At 41.8% G+C, this 17369-nt stretch overlaps 1 protein-coding gene across 1 annotated transcript in view; it reads right to left on the reverse strand.

Annotated features, from left to right (window-relative positions):
* Positions 479–17369, reverse strand: part of SCG3 (secretogranin III) — a 44734-nt gene continuing 27843 nt past the window's right edge. Inside the window, exons 11-12 of the mRNA XM_001925911.4 lie at positions 8296–8376; positions 479–2712 (exon numbers count right to left, since the gene is read on the reverse strand). Coding sequence (XP_001925946.1) covers positions 2594–2712; positions 8296–8376 — 200 coding nt within the window. The 3' untranslated portion in view covers positions 479–2593. The remainder of the gene's footprint in view (positions 2713–8295; positions 8377–17369) is intronic.

Genomic DNA, 17369 nt, shown 5'->3' on the forward strand with positions numbered 1-17369 from the left:
CGAGCTTTTGCTGCTGGCCTACGCCACAGCCACAGCAACACGGGATCTGAGCCGCGTCTGCGACCTACACCACAGCTCACAGCAATGCTGGATCCTTAAACCACTGAGTGAGGCCAGGGACCCAACCTGCAACCTCATGGTTCCTAGTGGGATTTGTTTCCGCTGCTCCACGACGGGAATTCCCCAGGAACTTTTTGAAAAATAAATGTGGAGAGTTTTGCAAGTTGCCTTGTGGCACAGTGGGTTAAGGATCCGGCACTGCCACAACTGTGGCACAGATCACAACTGCAGCACAGTTTCAGTCTCTAGCCTGGGAACTTCCACATGCCGTGGGTGTGGCCAGAAAAGAATTCAGAGTTTTTATGCTGTTTAACATAAAATAATCTGGAATTAGAGAGTAAGCCAAAACATACAAATCCAAAAACACTATCCTAAAGACATAAGTTCAAATTTGAAATTAAGACCACAAACTCAAAAATATTTTTCTGAGTATTTTATTTTTGTCTAAGGTCTTACAATTTCTAGCCAAAGCATCTCTCCCCTCATCTTCAAGTTACTAAAAACTTTAAATTCACCATTGGCAATTGAACTGTCCCGGGCTAGGGGCCTTTAGTTGCTGCCTTGAACACAGAAACAGTGTCGAGGAAGAAGCTGGGACAAGAACCTCGGTCCCGGCTTTACCGCTGCTTGACCATTGGAGTTTGAGTATTTCCTGTGCCCTCTTTGTGAATCAGTTTCCTCGTGTGTAACACAGGACAGAAGATCTCCTTTCCGTCTTGGTCATCAACAGTAGCTAAGGAATGTCAATGTGTTCTGAAAGCTGTAATGAACTCCCTTAGTAAATGTCTTATTTGTAAAAATACAGCATAGATATTTAGGTAAATCATAGAAAAGTGAATGTATAAAATGCTCGAGTCACAACCAGTTAATTCTAATGTAGAAGCCACAGTGTGTTTGGACTATGGGACTTGGTGAGGTAGGATTGAATTGAATTATTAAAGATGACTCATTCACACTGTCTGACTCATCGTGCTCTAGCAGGTATAGTTCGGGCAAAGATGTTTTTATTTCCCTCTCACCATTCCCCAGTGGACATTGGTTTCTCTAGAACATGCTGAGTTTTGTCTCTGTGTGTATCAGACCATGGCTTTTGTTTTTGCAACTCTAGAGGGGATGAGGAGAGCAGTGGTCTCCTACCTGTGAAAACAGCCTCTTGTAGCTTCTCTGTGTGTGTTTCCCAGTCCTCAGCAAAAAGTGAGGTATGGGCCTGTAAGACAGGTATTAGAAGCCCATAAGAAGTAATGACAGCTGATATACACACCTTTGTGTTATTTTCATGATTTTAACTGAAATATAATAGAAAAATATTTTGTCATTAATTTCAACTGAATAATACATTTTCAAAGCATTCTTTGGTTTGGGTATGTTGCCTATAACACTTCAGAAAGATCTTGGGTCCTGCATGTGGCTTTAAGGACTGTGTTTGTGGTGATGACTGAGGAAGAGGAAGTGCAGGGCTCTGAGTTTCCTTAACTTTGGCCTCTAGTGAAACTCATCTACCCGCTTTGGTTCACAGGGAAGGGAATGGTTGTTATCGCTATACTTAATCTACCTCCTGGACCTCTTGCTCTCTGTTGAGAAACCTTAACTTGGATCAAGATCAGTTAGATAACTCAGATTTGGCATCACTTTTTACCTTGCTTTATGTAGTGTTTATGACCTCATTTGTCTTCTTGGAAGGTATATAGGTGTCCCTCTTAAGAGAAAAACTCAATGTCTGAAAACTCACTAATAGAAAATGCTAAAGTCCCCACTATCACAGTGGGTCAAGAATCCAACTGCAGTGACTCAGTTTTGCTCCCTAGACTGATCCAGTGGGTTAAAGGATGCAGCACTGCCCCAGCTGGTCTCAGCTGTGACTCAGATTCAATCCCTGGCCTGTGAATGTCCATAAGCCTCGGGTGCAGACATAAAAACAAACAAAAAATGTTGAGAATGGGGGGAAATTGTTAGTAAATGCAGAAAATCCCATTCATTTTCAGGTTCCTTTTTTTGTGCCATTGGGCCTGATAAAGAGCCAGCAGGAACAGCCAAAAGAGCAGATAGCTATACTTTAAGATATAGAGGCTTTGAGGAAATGTGAATTTATTTCAACTCCCAAAAGGGAACAGGTATGGAAATGACATCTTGTAACAGACATTCTATGAGGTGCTCTGGTACCCAGCATGCCTTGAAAACAGAACCCCTTAATTCTTCAGGGGGTGTTTATGAGTGTCACACAGTGGGAAAAAGTTTCAGTTTTAAGTTCAGTCCATTACGGGCTTTTCCAAAGCAACATATATCTGGTTATAAAATGTAAATCTATAAGGAAATAAGGATTCTATATACAAAATTTCAGCTTACATACAACTTTACTTTTCAGATAGTTTTTACGGCGAGAAAGCTATGTTTTAACCACTTCTAAAAGGTTAACTACTGGCAATTCAGCACTTTCTAATAAACCTTGGGTCAAAATAACTTTAATCACGGAAGTGTTTTAAGCTATACTACGTTTTCTGAAACAATTAAAAGACTCCTGGATCATTTGCCATTTTTACAGACTGCTGTATATACGCTTGATGGCATCAGCTTCTTCTTTATCAAGGATGCCTTTCTCCACATAAGCATCAGCTTGCCGGTTGATGAAGTCCCTCATTTTGGAAAGGTCGTAATCTGGAAAATATCATTAGAGTAGCATGAGCAAAGATCAGGAAAGAACAACCTGTTATAATGATTACCACTAGTGAAGAAGATATCGCACAACACCATTACCGTGCCCTGTCCTTCTCATTGGAAGGCATTTTGGTTCTCGGCATTTGTGCAGTAATTTGTGGCTTCGGATCTTGCTTATGTACATTATATTATCCCATCCGCTCTTCATCACAACTTTTCAAGATATTCAGGTGGGGAGAACAGCCCTCATTTGACCGGAGAGGGAACAGACTCATAAGCTAGAGCTTCACAAATTTTAGTGTTTATACCAATCACCGGGGACTCTTTAGAAGTTGCATATTTGTGTTCAGTAGGTCTGAAGTGGGGCCCCAAATTCTGCATTATAACAGACATCTCCCCCAGGAGATGTCAATGCTGCTGGTCCAGGAAACACACTTGGGGTAACAAACCTCTAAAGCTTAAGTGTCTTGTTCAAGGTCATGCAGTGAGTAAAAGTTATAATCAGAACCAGGTGTTCTGACTTCCCGAACTTATTACACTGGTTAAGCCCATGTTGCTGTGACAACCCACTCTTTCCCCTCCATTTTAAGAATTACCTTGATTTTCATGCTGTTTGAATTGTATGCATGGAGTGAAAAGCAAAACCACAACCTCTTTGCGGTTCCTTTGTCCTACTTAAACAAAAAATTTATATAAACCATTGAACCACTCACAAAAAAACAAAGAGATCTCCAACCAAGTAAGGAGGCTTCTGGTGGCATCTTTCTGAAGGCTTGAAAAAAACAAACCCACATCTTCCTATGATGCTTTAAGTATCATATGCTTATTAATTAAAATATGGAAAATACAGAAACATGAAAATAAAATTTAACTCACCTGAATTTTATTGATCATTGATAACCACAGTGGATATTTTGTTCTATGTCACTGTCAATGTATCTATGTCAGCACAATTATGATCAAAGTGTACATTCAATCTTATATTCCGCTCCTTTCGGTTTACACAGTGAACACGGGTATTCTTCAGAAACACCATTTTTGTCTTTTTCTTTTTTGGCTGCACTGGAGACATGCATAAGTTCTTGGGCCAGGGATGGAACCTAAGCCACAGCAGTGACCTGAGGCACAGCAGTGACAATGCCAGATCCTTAACTCACTGCACCACCAGGGAACTCCCAGAAATACCACTTTTAATGGCTACATCCTAGGGAGGTACCAACATTTCTGACACCCCCGTCCTCCCCAGCTGGGCCTGAGGGTCTTCCACACCGTGGAGTACTTGGGGAAACACCCTCCAGAATATGAGTTGCCTGAGGCTGAGTTCCTTGCGGCAGTTCCTTCCTTGTGGCCAGTCCCATTCATCTTGGCAGTTGGTAGCCCCTGGAACAGAGCCCTGTTTTCTGTCAGTTTTTAAAGGGAAGAGTAAGGAGAGAGTGGGGTACAAAAACCCAGAGCATTCCATGGCCACCTTTAGCTAGCCTGAATATTACCCAGACCTGGGTACCTTGGGCATCTTTAAGCCCTTGCACAAAAGGAAGACCAGACAGGAGCTAAAAGGAATCTGACTAGGAACCATGAGGTTGTGGGTATGATCCCTGGCCTCGCTCAGTGGGTTAAGGATCCGGTATTGCCCTGAGCTGTGGTATAGGTCGCAGATGCGACTCAGATCCCACGTGGCTGTGGTATAGGCTGGCAGCTGTAGCTCCAATTTGACCCCTAGCCTGGGAACCTCCATAAGCCACATGTGTGGCCTAAAAAGGAAAAAAAAGAAGGCCAGACATGAAGAACTTCTCTGCAAGTACCAGGTGTTTATCATGTCCAGGTGAGCTGAGGCTCAGTGAGAGCTTGATGCTTCTCCACCCAGGACAACGTTTGCTCCTTCCGGTTTGGGCAGAACCCTGAAGATTAGAGGCTCCCCCCAGCATTGTTGCTTTACATCCATCACCTTATTTGCTCCTCACAAAACCCCATGAGGAAAGCCTGAGTGTCTCTGTTTCAGAGATGAAGAAACAGTACAGAAGAGGTAAGTCAACTTGCTCGGGTCATGAGAGAGTCAGGTTCTGAATCCAGGTCTGCCTGTAGTCACTGCTTTGACCACCCTACGGCCTTGAAGGAATTAGCGAACTTGATGCATCTAACAAGAGCAGAACAAACATTCACTAAGTGCTTGGAGGGCTCTGTTTTGTTTCAGTTTTTGACTTTTCCGTTCTCTCGGGCACGAGTTAGAGAATCAAGCTGAGTGTATATTTTGTGTGCCCCTCACAGGCTGGTTCCTGACCGACTCGTAGGGCACAATGAGGCACCTCTTGCTCATCACTGGTTCAAATTAATACCAGCTGTTCAGGGTCAACATCTTTAGTGGGACAAAAGGCAGACTCCTCAAAATGCTGTAAAGAGGTCTAGGTGATTGGAATGGACAAACAGGAAAATATTTTGCTTGCTTTTGAAATGGAAAAATGGTCTCTTTATGACATGGCTGTTGCTGTGCACTGTGGGGAAAACAGTGTGGTGCAGAGGAAAGGCCGCGGGCATCCAGCCCTGCTCCGCCCTAGCTGGTTGTTAGAGTACACCATCAGTAGTTAGACGGAAAACTTAGAAGAGGTTTAAAGGCTGTAAGGCTTAAAAGAGAGAAGGGCTGGTGTTCCCATTGTGACTCAGCGGTAACAAACCTGACCAGTATCTATGATGGATGAGGGTTCGTTCCCTGGCCTTGCTCAGTGGGTTGAGGATCTGGTGTTGCTGTGAGCTGTGGTGTAGGTACAGATGAAGCTAGGATCCCACATTCCTGTGGCTGTGGTGTAGGCCGGCAGCTGTAGCTTTGATGTGACCCCTATCCTGGGAACTTTCATATGCCGTGGGTGGGGCCCATCAAAAAATAGATAAATAAAAGAAAGAGAGAGGAGAGAGAGAAGGGCTGTGATGCACTTTTTTTTTTTTTTAAGTACAGACTTAAAGCTTTATGAGATGGGTCATCATTTTTGCATGGATTTCTCTTTCTTGGACTGGGGAAGGGGAGTCAGGTTACCCAGCCCTCTGCCAAGCAAAGGACATTGGCAGAGGTTAAGGAAGGTCAGAGCTGACTGAGTCTTCCTGCTCACACAGCTACAGTCATTGCATGGCTCTAGGAACTGGGTCCCCACAGGCTTTGAGTGATGACCCAAAACCTTTGGGCTTTGTACATGGGCAGAGCACATATGAAGGCAGTGGAGGAAAAACACTCTGTTCCTGCCTTCAGAAGGGTAAACTGTGTGTCACCCTCCCTTCCTGTAAGCAGAAAGGAGCATCAGATCCCACACTGTCATTCTGAAATTTGCTCACAGAGCTTTCAATATGTAAGCATAGAGTTGTTTCACTAGGTTGGTCATTTAAGGAACTGAAAGACTGAACTGCAGGATGTTGCTGGTCACTATCAGGAGTCAGAGTCATAGGTTAGGCAGCGAAAGAAACAACACGAACTCTAAATGGCAGGAGCGGCCCAAGAAATTGCAAAAAGACAAAATAAAATAAAATAAAATAAATGGTTTGTCCATTTGACTCACACTGGTTTCAGAGTGCACTTTTGTACTGTATTACATTTATTATTATTATAATTACTGCTTTTTAGGGCCATATGTGCGGCACATGGAAGTTCCCTGGGCTAGGGGTCAAATCGAAGCTACAGCTGCTGGCCTACACCACAACCACAGCAACACAGGACGCCAGCCACATCTGTGACCTACACCACAGCTCATGGCAATGCCAGATCCTTAATCCACTGATTGAGGCCAGGGATCAAACCTGCACCCTCATGGATACTAGTCAGGTTTGTTACCACTAAGACACAATGGGAACTCCCTTACATTGATTCTAAGATAAACTTAAAAATTTTTTAAAAGTCTTTGCAATCACTGATGGCATGTTTTAATTTTTCTTCCTTCTTGGTACATGAAACAATGGTGCATTTTTCAATCAATGTCAGATTTGATGAAATACGGTTCATATGAATTTGAATGGAACTGACAGCCCAGAAATGCACATCATTTTGAACCAAATAAAACAGAATATATGTGAAGAACTGGTGATTGTTTCCATCTCACTCAACATGTATGATCACAGGCTAAAGGGGTGCTGAAAATACCTTTTGCTCCCACTGTGTTCTATCTCATCAGTTCTCTAGTTGGTTGAGAGTGGAATCATGAGAGTATTTAAAAGGCTGATGCCTGAGTCCTGTCCTCCAAGTTTGATTTAGTGGTTGTGTGGGCAGCAGGATATTTAGAAGCTTCACAGGTGATCTGAATGCATTTTCAAGTTTTAAAAGCACTGCTCATCTCATTTCAAAAGAATTGCTTTGCAATGGCTCTGGACAGACACCTGGGAATCATACTAGAATCTTCTTTCCATGTAGCTCTTGAATTTCTCCTTTCTTCATTTCCTCTGCCTCACCTTAGCAGAAGCCCCATCATTTCTGCTCCAGATCCTTGCCTCCTAGCTCTTGCCTGACTTCTGGGTTTTTTTTTTTTTTTTTCCCAGTCTGTAACCACACTGCTGCCAGATAGATTTCTCAATTCTTAACCTAATTAAGCCCTGATTTAGCCTCCTCCGGCTAAAATTAACCTGCTTTGCAGGGTGCACAAGCCTCTTCCTGACTTGGCAGCTGCCCACCTCCCTAGCCCTGTCTACAGGTCCTCCCTACAGACCTTGGTGCTCCTGGGAAATTGAATGGCTCCAGTTTCTGGCCACCTCACCCTTTTGCCCCTTTATGTCTTTGCCCCCACTATTTCTACCTCCACTTCTGCTCACTGGCAAATTCTCCCTTGCCTTTCCATCAAAGGCTTTCCTTTGGCTCTTTCTCTCTTTAAGGAGATATGTGCCCCCTCTTCTTACCCCTTTTGTGCCACCAAGCTTATCTGTGTTAACTCCAAGCAGGGACCACCAGAGCTTTATTGATGTGAGCAACCTGGCAGGGCAGGGGGGAAAGGGGGGAAGCTGCCTCTCGTGGTCCTTCATGTCTCTGGCACACAGAACAGAGTCTGATTTTGTGTTTTTGTTTCAAATAAGTGAGCGACTGCCTTTATGACTGCAGGCTGCACCTAATATGGGCTCAGAAACTGCCTTTGTATAAAAAACTCTAAGAGGGCATTCCCTGGTGGCCCAGCAGTTAAGGACTTGGTGGTGTCCCTGCTGTGGTTCTGGTTACCGCTGTGGTGTGGGTTCAATCCGTGGCCTGGGAACTTCTGCCTGCCACTGGTGCAGCTCAAAAATACTCCAAGGAAAGGAGAGGGGGTAGACAAAATAAGATTGGTAAAAGGTTGATAATTACTGAAGGCAGGTGATGGATGCATGAGGATGCATTAATTATGCTCTCTACTTCACTTTGACATTTTTCACAATAAGACGGAAAAGAAAAGAAAATGTCTTTGTTTGAAAAACAGATTTGAAAAGTAAAAGAAACAGAGGTCTGTTCTTTTCTGCATCTGAGAGGTGCCTAAAGTCTTTGGGGCTCTGAGAAGGGACTTTGGCCTAATTTGATTGTGGGAATCTTTAACAAGAGCTCCTGACAAATGGTCATCAAGTTTGCAATTTACAGTCACAAGAAATCCTTACCTTCTTTATCTTCTTTTTTGTTGTGTTTCTTCAACCATTCAATATTTTTTCTGATGGCTTCCAAATAGGCTTCTGTTTTCCCTGGGAAAAGCAAGAGAACCCGTATTAACCACACATAAAAAATATCATCACATCTCTTTTTAAAGACCAAACTTATGTTCTAGACCATGAATAAATACTGTAATTATCAAGCACTTGTGGGGGAATGTCCCTAAGGAGGTGGCGTGTATGTTTCTGTGGGTGGCTGGGATAAAATTCCAGGAGGCAGGTCCAGGCTGATAATGTCAAGGGGCTGTCATTACCACCCCACCCCACCCCCACCTCCTACAAATAATTACACCTGGATGTCCTGGCAGAAAAGCATTTCAGTTCAGTTCACTGGATAAGTGGGTTCCTACTACTCTCAGATTGGGTCACTTCTGGTTAGGGATGATTCTTTCAAACTGGGGAGTGTTATCAGGTCAAGAACTGAATCAGAGTGGCAGATACTTAAGATCCCATCACTGGATCAGTGATTAGTAGGCCTGAATTTGTGTCTGTGTGTTATCTGCTATACAGTTCTTCAGCCTGGTCTGGTAAGGAGTGTGGAAAATCTCAGATGAAGAGGAGACTTAGCCTCATTTCAAGGTTTGGATAGTGAACTTTAGAACTCATTCTAGTAAAACTCCCCCTGGATGTAAACATTCTCTGATGGGCTTTAAGTCTGGCAAGAGAATACCAGACATCACTGAAGCACCTGCCCTATGACTCACTTTTGATGTGTTGTTGTCTGCAAGTGGGTATTATCATCAACTTAGAGGTGTGGAAACTAAGGCTCAGAGACCTGGCTGAGGCCACCCAGGAAATAACAGAGCTGAAATTTGGACTTTGGTCTTGCCAAGTTTCTGCTACCTGCACTAGCTGAAAGATAAGACTTGCATTCAGACCTAGACACTGATGGAGCCTTGTTCTGTCTCAAAGAAATAAACCATCCCCTTAATCACATGGATCCCTAATGCTCAGAGTATCTGTACCAAGGGATCACCTGATCCGAAGAGAATTGGATGGTCTAAGAAAAGAAGCCTTCAAAGTCCAGGTCCTCTGCAGAAGCAATGGCTGCTAGAGCTCAGTGTGATGACCACCTGTTCTATATCCCCTTTGAATCTTGTTACTTTTAGTCTACTTGTCCAGACCTCTTGGCTGAGCTAATGTACTGTGGGCTGACTATGTGCCAGAGGCTGTGTTTTGTGCTCCAAAATACATGACCTCTCTTACTCTTCACAACAACTATTTGGGGCAGTCCTATTTAATTCCCATTTTAGAGATGAAGAAATAGAGGCGCAGACAGAGAAAGGAATATGCTGAAGATCACAAGGCTAGTAAGGAGTAGGGCCAGACTGGAATCTAGGTACATCCAACCACAATCCATGAACACTAGCACTGTCTTAAGATTTGGTAACATTTAGATTTCCACCACAACATTTACCTAAGTGACTTCCTGAGCATCTTTCTTCCTGATCTTGTAGGCCCACTCTTTCCTCACCACTGGCATTCCATGTTACCTGGTCCCCAAAGAAGCACAAAGAAGCTCTTTTGCAAGAAGTAGTAAGTAGACAAGAGAAGAGAGCCACAATTTTCAGCCCCCATTCAATTGCCCGTGTGGAAAAAGCCTTGATTTCAATGCTTTTCTTTTAAGAATGTTAGAGCACATGAAAGACCAATGTTCCCCTCACAGATGTTATTGCAGCACAATGAATATAGAGATTTTCATTGTCTGTTGCCCATTTGCTAAGAAGGTCAACTAGATTTGGTAAAAAGAAAAAAAACAATAAAAAACAAAAGCAAAAAACCAAAGTGTCCTGTATTTCAATTAATTCAGCTAGAAAAAGCATTTTGAACAAGAAAGCTTAGTGTAGACTCTTTCTAAAGAATGCAACTCATTATTTTTTTTGCAACTGCATTATTTTTAAAGGGTTTAAATCGGATTAGCCATTCTCATGGGGTTTGCTTTAATGAACAGACAATAATGATTAGCACATCAGGTAATTGGGGCTTCTGGAACTTTGGAGAATGTATGAAATAGTCTTGTTCTTTGAATAATTTTAAGCCCCACAATCTTATCTATGATATCATATCCTAATCTAGAGAGCTTATTTGGGAAAAGGAAAACAACATCTTAGTCTCTGTATGAAAAATTCTGAATTAGGAAAGTATAGCACAGGGAACTATATCTGCATCACTTGTAATGGAACACGATAGAGCATAATGTGAAAAAAAGAATGTATATATTTATATACATGTGTGACTGGGTCCCTTTGCTGTATAGTAGAAAACTGACAGAACACTGTAAGCCAACTATAATGGAAAAAATAAAAATCATTAAATTTACTAAATAAGAGGTTTCTACCATAGTGTAGCAGACACTGTTCATGATTTCTCACCCTCATTCTTCTCTTCTTTCAAGCCTGACAGAAAAGCCCTCAGCTGATGATGGGCAGAACTGGCAGAAAGACACTCAGCTTCCTTACTCATTGGGCACGTACCACACAGTTCCCCAGAAGTCCTGGGCTCCACCACCCACAGCTGAAGCCTGTCCATTAACACAACACCATAGTGGCTTCTTTGCCTTGCCCGTCTCATGGACCTATCCTTCCATAGTGCTTCCTAGGGTCACCTCTCAATTAAAACTTGACCTCAAATCCTCCACTCAGGGTCTGCTTTGGAGGGACACCAACCTAAGATGATTGGAAGTAGGAGACTCAGGTTTCTTTTTGCTCAGGGACCAATTACCTATAAAAATGGTGTTGAATTTTTAAAAGTATGAAATATTAAGACTACCATCTTGTGGATCATAATATACATGATTTAGACAGTTGATCAAAGTTAAATAGAAGCCACCCCATCACCCTCATTTCCATTTTCTGCTTATATTTATCCATAGCACGTATCACTTTCTACCATATCATATAATTTGTTCATTAAGCTTATTATTTGTTTTCCTCCCTTAGGAATATTCCTTATTTGCTAATGTACCCCCATGCCTGAAATAAAGCCTGATACAAAGAGGCACTCAACAAATACCTTTTGAATGAGTAAATGGATGATGGCTTCTTAGAAGCCAATCATAATCAGAAGATTTTTTTGGAAGCATGGAATCCAAACTAGGGAAAATTTACAATTTTTTTATGTTGAGATATGTTCCTTTTAGGAGTTCCCATCGTGGCTCAGTAGTTAATCCGTCTAGGAAACATGAGGTTGCAGGTTCAATCCCTGGCCTCACTCAGTGGGTTAACGATCTGACGTTGCGGTGAGCTGTGGTGTAGGTCACAGACGCGGCTCAGATCACTACGTTGCGCTGGCTCTGGTGTGGGCCAGCGGCTACAGCTCCAATTGGACCCCTAGCCTGGGAACCTCCATATGCTATGGGTGTGGTCCTAGAAAAGAAAAAAAAGAGAGATGTTCTTTTTATACCCACATTGATAAGAGTGGCTGTGGAATTTTATCAAATGTTTTTTCTGCATCTATCGAGGTGACTGTGTAGTTTTTCTCTTTGCTTTTGTGGATGTGTATGACATTGATTTACCTATGCTGAACCATCCTTGGAACCTTGAGATGAATCCCAGTTGATCATGGTGTATGGTCTTTTTTATGTGTTGTTGGATTTGGTTTGGGGATATTTTGTTGAGGATTTCTGCATCTGTAACCACCAAAGATACTGGCCTGTAGTTTTCTTTTTTAGTGATGTTTTTGCTTTTGGTTTAGGATGACGGTGTCTTCATAGAATGTCTTTGAGAGTGTTCCCTACTCTTAAATCTTTTGGAAAAGTTTGAGAAGGATCAGCATAAGTTCATTGTATGTTTGGAAGAATTCAACTGTGAAATCACCTAGTCCTGGACTTTTGTTTGTAGGAGTCTTTTTTTGTTTTTGTTTTTTTACAGATTCTATTTCACTTCCTGTGATTGGTCTGTTCAAATTATCTATTTCTTCTTGATCCAGTTTTGGCGGGCTGTATATTTCTAGGACTTGTCCATTTCTTCTAGGTTGTTAGATGCGTTGGCATATAACTGTTTATAGTGTTTGCTTACGTTTTTTTTTTTTTTCTATTTCTGTGATATTGGTTGTTATTTATCCTTTTTTTATTTCTTATTTTGAGTTCTTTCTTTTTTTTTTTTTTTCCTCAGTGAGCCTGCCCAGCAGTTTGTCAATTTTGTTTACTATTTCAGAGAACCAGCTCTTGGTTTTATTAATTTTTTTTCCTATTTTTTATCTCTGTTTCCTCTCTGGTCTTTATTATTTCCTTCCTTCTACTGACTTTAGGCTTTAAAAGTACAGTTTTTCAAAAGAATACATGGTGTAAGCCTCCTTTCCTTCTTTCTTTCCTCAAAAAGTGAATTATTTGCAAGACTTAAATAGATTCTGAATTTAAATGATAGATACAACAGAAACAATTTAAAACATCTACAAGTGTGCTAGACATACTACATCCACCTATCCCTTAATCTTCACAGAACCCTATGAAATAAGTTTTTGTTTGTTTGTTTTTTGCTCTTTTAGGGCTATACCTGTGGCTTACAGAAATTCCCAGGCTAGGGGTCAAATGGGAGTGGCAGCTGCTGGCCTACACCACAGCCATAGCAACACAGGATCCTTTAACCCACTGAGGGAGGCCAGGGATCAGATCTGCATCCTCATGGATACTAGTCGGGTTCATAAACTACTGAGCCACAACAGGAACTCTGAAATAAGCTTTATTATTCCCATTTTATTAATAAGGAAACTAAGTCTCAGAGAGGCCAAGTGATGTGCCCAAGGAGACAGATGAGTAAGGGTCAGAGCCTGGCTTTGAATCTGGAGCCTTTAGTGAGGGGAGCTGGATAAAATTCACTGTTTAGACTGGTGACTTAGTGCCTGTTGTTAGCATTGCCAAACTGGCCAACAGGCAGTGGTTCTCAAGATTTGGCTGCAAAATGGAATCACTTGGAGGAGGTTTTAAATTCATAGGCGGTCACTCCTCATACCAATTACAACAGACTCTCTGGAGGAGGGACTAAGTATCAGGATTTTTTAAAAAACAATCCTGGGATGATTTGAATGTGGGGCAAAGCTTGGGAACCACTTCGGCCAGTATTGGGACCTCCACATACTTGCTGGGGCGCTGGTGACAAGGGGAATAAAATCAGGTGTGTACCTCTGCTCTTAGGAGCAGCTGGTTCCTATTTATATTTTCTCTTCTCTGGAGCTGTCAAGCAAATCTTTTATTTACACAGTGTGCACTGAAATCCCATGAGTCCACTTTGGAAAGCTGGCCTATTTTTTTCAAATTTATTTTAGCTTCCTTTGGAAAAAAATAGCTCATGGTTGAGGTAATATGGCACAAGCCTTAAAACATATGCTGAAGCAGATGGGAAAAGAGCCAGAGTCAAGATGCAGCCCTGCCTTTCTAGCTGTTCTGGTTTTCAGCCCTGCAAGAGAAATATCCTTTCCTTTTTTACCTGAGTTTGTCCTGATCCTGACATTCTACCTGGATCTGCAACCCTCACCCCCTCAAAAAAAACCCTAACAACTCTGTAGAAACCAGTAGGTTTAACCTCTTAAATATTGGAATACAAAACATAATAGATATTTGAAATGACTGCTTATAAAAATTGTTTGATAAAATATTTAAAATTCTTGGAGTTCCCATTGTGGCTCAGTAGTAACGAACGCGACTAGCATCCATGAGAACTTGGGTTCAATTCCTGGCCTCCCTCAGTGGGTTAAGTCTCAGGCATTGTCATGAGCTGTGGTGTAGGTCACAGACACAGCTTGGCTCCTGTATGGCTGTGGCTATGGCATAGGCCGGCAGCTACAGCTCCAGCTCTGATTCAACCCCTAGCTTGGGAAATTCTATATGCCACATGTAGCCCTAAAAAGAAAAAAAAAAAAATCTGTACAATAAAGATTATATGATTATAGGTTGGAACCACATAAAACCAAGCAACTGATGCTGGTATCATGGATGCCAAGGTGGGCCCCAGGGCCATTCACTTAAAGAATTTGTGCACAAGGATGCCATTTGACATGCCTGTAAGATGAAAGCAGGGATGCTGGGATGAGCACTGGATGGAGTCAAGGGACAAAAGTTCAAGGCCCAGCTCTGCCTCTCTTTAGCTATGAGCTCTTGGCAAAGTCAGTTCATCTTCTGAGCCTTGGTTTACTTATCTGTAAATTACAGAGTGCATTCTGAAAAGGAGATTGGCAGTTTCTACACAGGGGGAAAAATTTTCCTGTGCTGTCCTGGAAACTCCTGTGTTGGTGGTAGGTCTCTGGCCTGCCTTAGCTCCCGGCAAACTTGCTGACTCACTGGAGAGAAGTCGGCCTCACTATTTTTTGGACAATTCCAGCAGAATGCCTTGGGACTTCAATAAAGGCATGCATTTTGTTCTCTTAGGTTGCTTTAAAAATAAAAGCATCCCCATGTGTTAGTCAACTTATCAATTTATTAATTAAAGAAGCTGCTTTCTTTTTTCTGGTCACTATAAAGATGTGGGAATGGTAGGATATTTAGGGGAAAGTTATCTTAGATATTACCTTTTTCAACTTAATTCCATTATCTAGCCATAAAGTTGACAAATGATAGCATTGAAATGAGTTTATGGGGATTGTAATGCTTATCTCATCCCTTGGATGATTTTAAAAAAAGATTTTCAGTGACTCATAGAGCAGAAGTGAATGAGTAAACATCAAACTGGCAAAAAAGAGCCACTCTTAGATCATGGAATAAAGCTTTAATGTTCTTTGGTCTCCAGAGAGCAATTTACTTAAACTATTAAGGAACTTTACAGATATGGTTGAAATTTGAATACATTTTATTTTATTGGCATATACCTATATTTAGGAATCATAATGAACCATTCACATAACTGCACCAACTAGAAACTAGTATTTTAAGATATTATTCGTAGGAAGTTCCCTTGTGGTGTAGGAGGTGCAGGTTCGATCCCAGGCCTGGGAACTTCCACATACCATGGGTGTGACAAAATTTTTTTTTTTAATTTTAAAAATGAAAATAAGGAGTTCCCGTTGTGGTACAGCAGAAACGAATCCCACTAGGAACCACAAAGTAGCAGGTTCGATCCCTGGCCTCACTCAGTGGGTTAAGGATCCGGTGATGCCATGAGCTGTGGTATAGGTTGCAGATGTGGTTGTGATGCTGTGGCTGTGATGCAGGCCGGTGATTACAGTTCCAATTAGACCCCCTAGCCTGGGAACCTCCATATGCCATGGGTGCGGCCCTAGAAAAAGACAAAAACAAATCAATCAAAATAAAAATAAAATATTCTCAGTGTGAATTCCTGTAGAAAGCAAGAGTTTAAACAGTCTAAACTATTTTCAAAGGCCAAAGTGTCACTTTTCATCACTAGTAATTAAGTTGGTTTTTTATATTAAGCCTGATGTGAGATGCATGTAAATTTTCTTTGTAAGTTGAAGAGTGATACACACGGAGGCTGTTGTTGTTGTTGCTATTATTATTCCTATTCCTCACAGGCCCCAGCATATGCCTGGCATCCTTAATAGTTATTTGCTGCGGTTAGATGGGGCCATCATCTTACTTCTCAAGACCAAAACAGACCCCCTACAGATTTTCCTGCCAGTGTGTCCTGCTTCTAATTATTTCCTTAAGTGGTTTTAGATGAGCCATTACCTTATCTCTTGCTGTGCTCAGTAATGTCCCCCAACTTTCTCTCTTAAGGGAGCCTGCTCTACGTGTTCCTGGCTTGTGTTGTACTTCCCTACAAATGAATTAAGAACTATTCTTAGGCCATTTCAAAGATTGCTTGTGTCCTCAAAGGCTGGCAGTCGTCCTTGTATTCCTTCTGTAGCTTCCTGAACACACTGCCACGCATGCCAACAGAATAAATGTTTATTTATTGCTGAATAAACGTCTCAGGAAACCCAGGAAACCCTGCCTTCACCCACATGGATGCTTGCATTTTTCTGCCTAGAAACAGGTGTTTTCTCATTGGGATTTATAATAGAGAAGCAAAATAGCTTTTGAAAAGTGCAAATAAAGAAACTGTACCTACAATGATATGTGTTATAATATGTGCTTTTGAAGATGAATTACATTTTTTTCTAAGAAATGGGCCCATGGCTTAAGCTCCATTTGATGTTTTCTAAATTATATTAGAATCGGTTTTCCTCATCTCAGGGTAAAGGGGATTACAGGTGGCGTAAATAAATTAAATCTATAAATGACGGGAGGGAGGAGAGAATAAATTTTAGCCTGAAGGCCCTACCCTTTTCCTTATGTTTCTAGAGAGACATTACAAAGATTAACTCTAAATGGATGGAGTTTTACTCTTCTCTCTCCCCATTATTCCCTAACAGAAATCCTAATGAGAAATCTAACCTCGTCTTTAGTCTCCAAACACTCACATCCTAAATAGGAAGTAGTGGGCTACCAAGAATCAGCTCCTTCATATTCCCTTTTTACATACTGTTTTCCTAAAACAAGCAAAGAGACCTGTCAGCCCCCATTCCTAGGGGTATTTGTACAGTGATAAAAGGTGCTGTCCCAAGCACTGAACATGCTGCCTCAGTGAGTAGAGGACCAAGCTGATGGCTTGCAGTGTTCCAGGGAAGGACAGTCATCATCACGTCACCACATGGGGGTTGCTCCTGCAGGAGGTGATTCAGGCATACTGAGCTGTAGTTCTATGTGCCGCCCAATTCCTGCCTCTATATCTCGGGCCACAGGGCCACTCTTTTCCTGGTTGGCTATCTTTGAAAGGTTTATCACTCATCCTCTACCTTATATCCATTAGGATGGCTCCCATCAAAAATTCTTGGAAAGTAAAAGTGGTGGTGAGAATGCGGAGAAATTGGAACGTTTGTACACTGTTGGTGGGGATGAAGTGTCAAACCACTATGGAAAGCAGTGGTTTCTCAAAAAATTAAAAATGGAATTACCATGTGACCTAGCAATTCTACTTCTGGGAATGTGAGTATTCTCCCCCCAGACTGAATATTTCTGAGTCTTCAGATACTTATACATCCATGTTCAGAACAGCATTATTTACAAGAGCCAAAAGGCGGAAGCAACACAAGTGTCT

This window comes from Sus scrofa, chromosome 1 (assembly GCF_000003025.6).
Source record: "Sus scrofa isolate TJ Tabasco breed Duroc chromosome 1, Sscrofa11.1, whole genome shotgun sequence".
In the NCBI taxonomy this organism is placed as follows: domain Eukaryota; kingdom Metazoa; phylum Chordata; class Mammalia; order Artiodactyla; family Suidae; genus Sus; species Sus scrofa.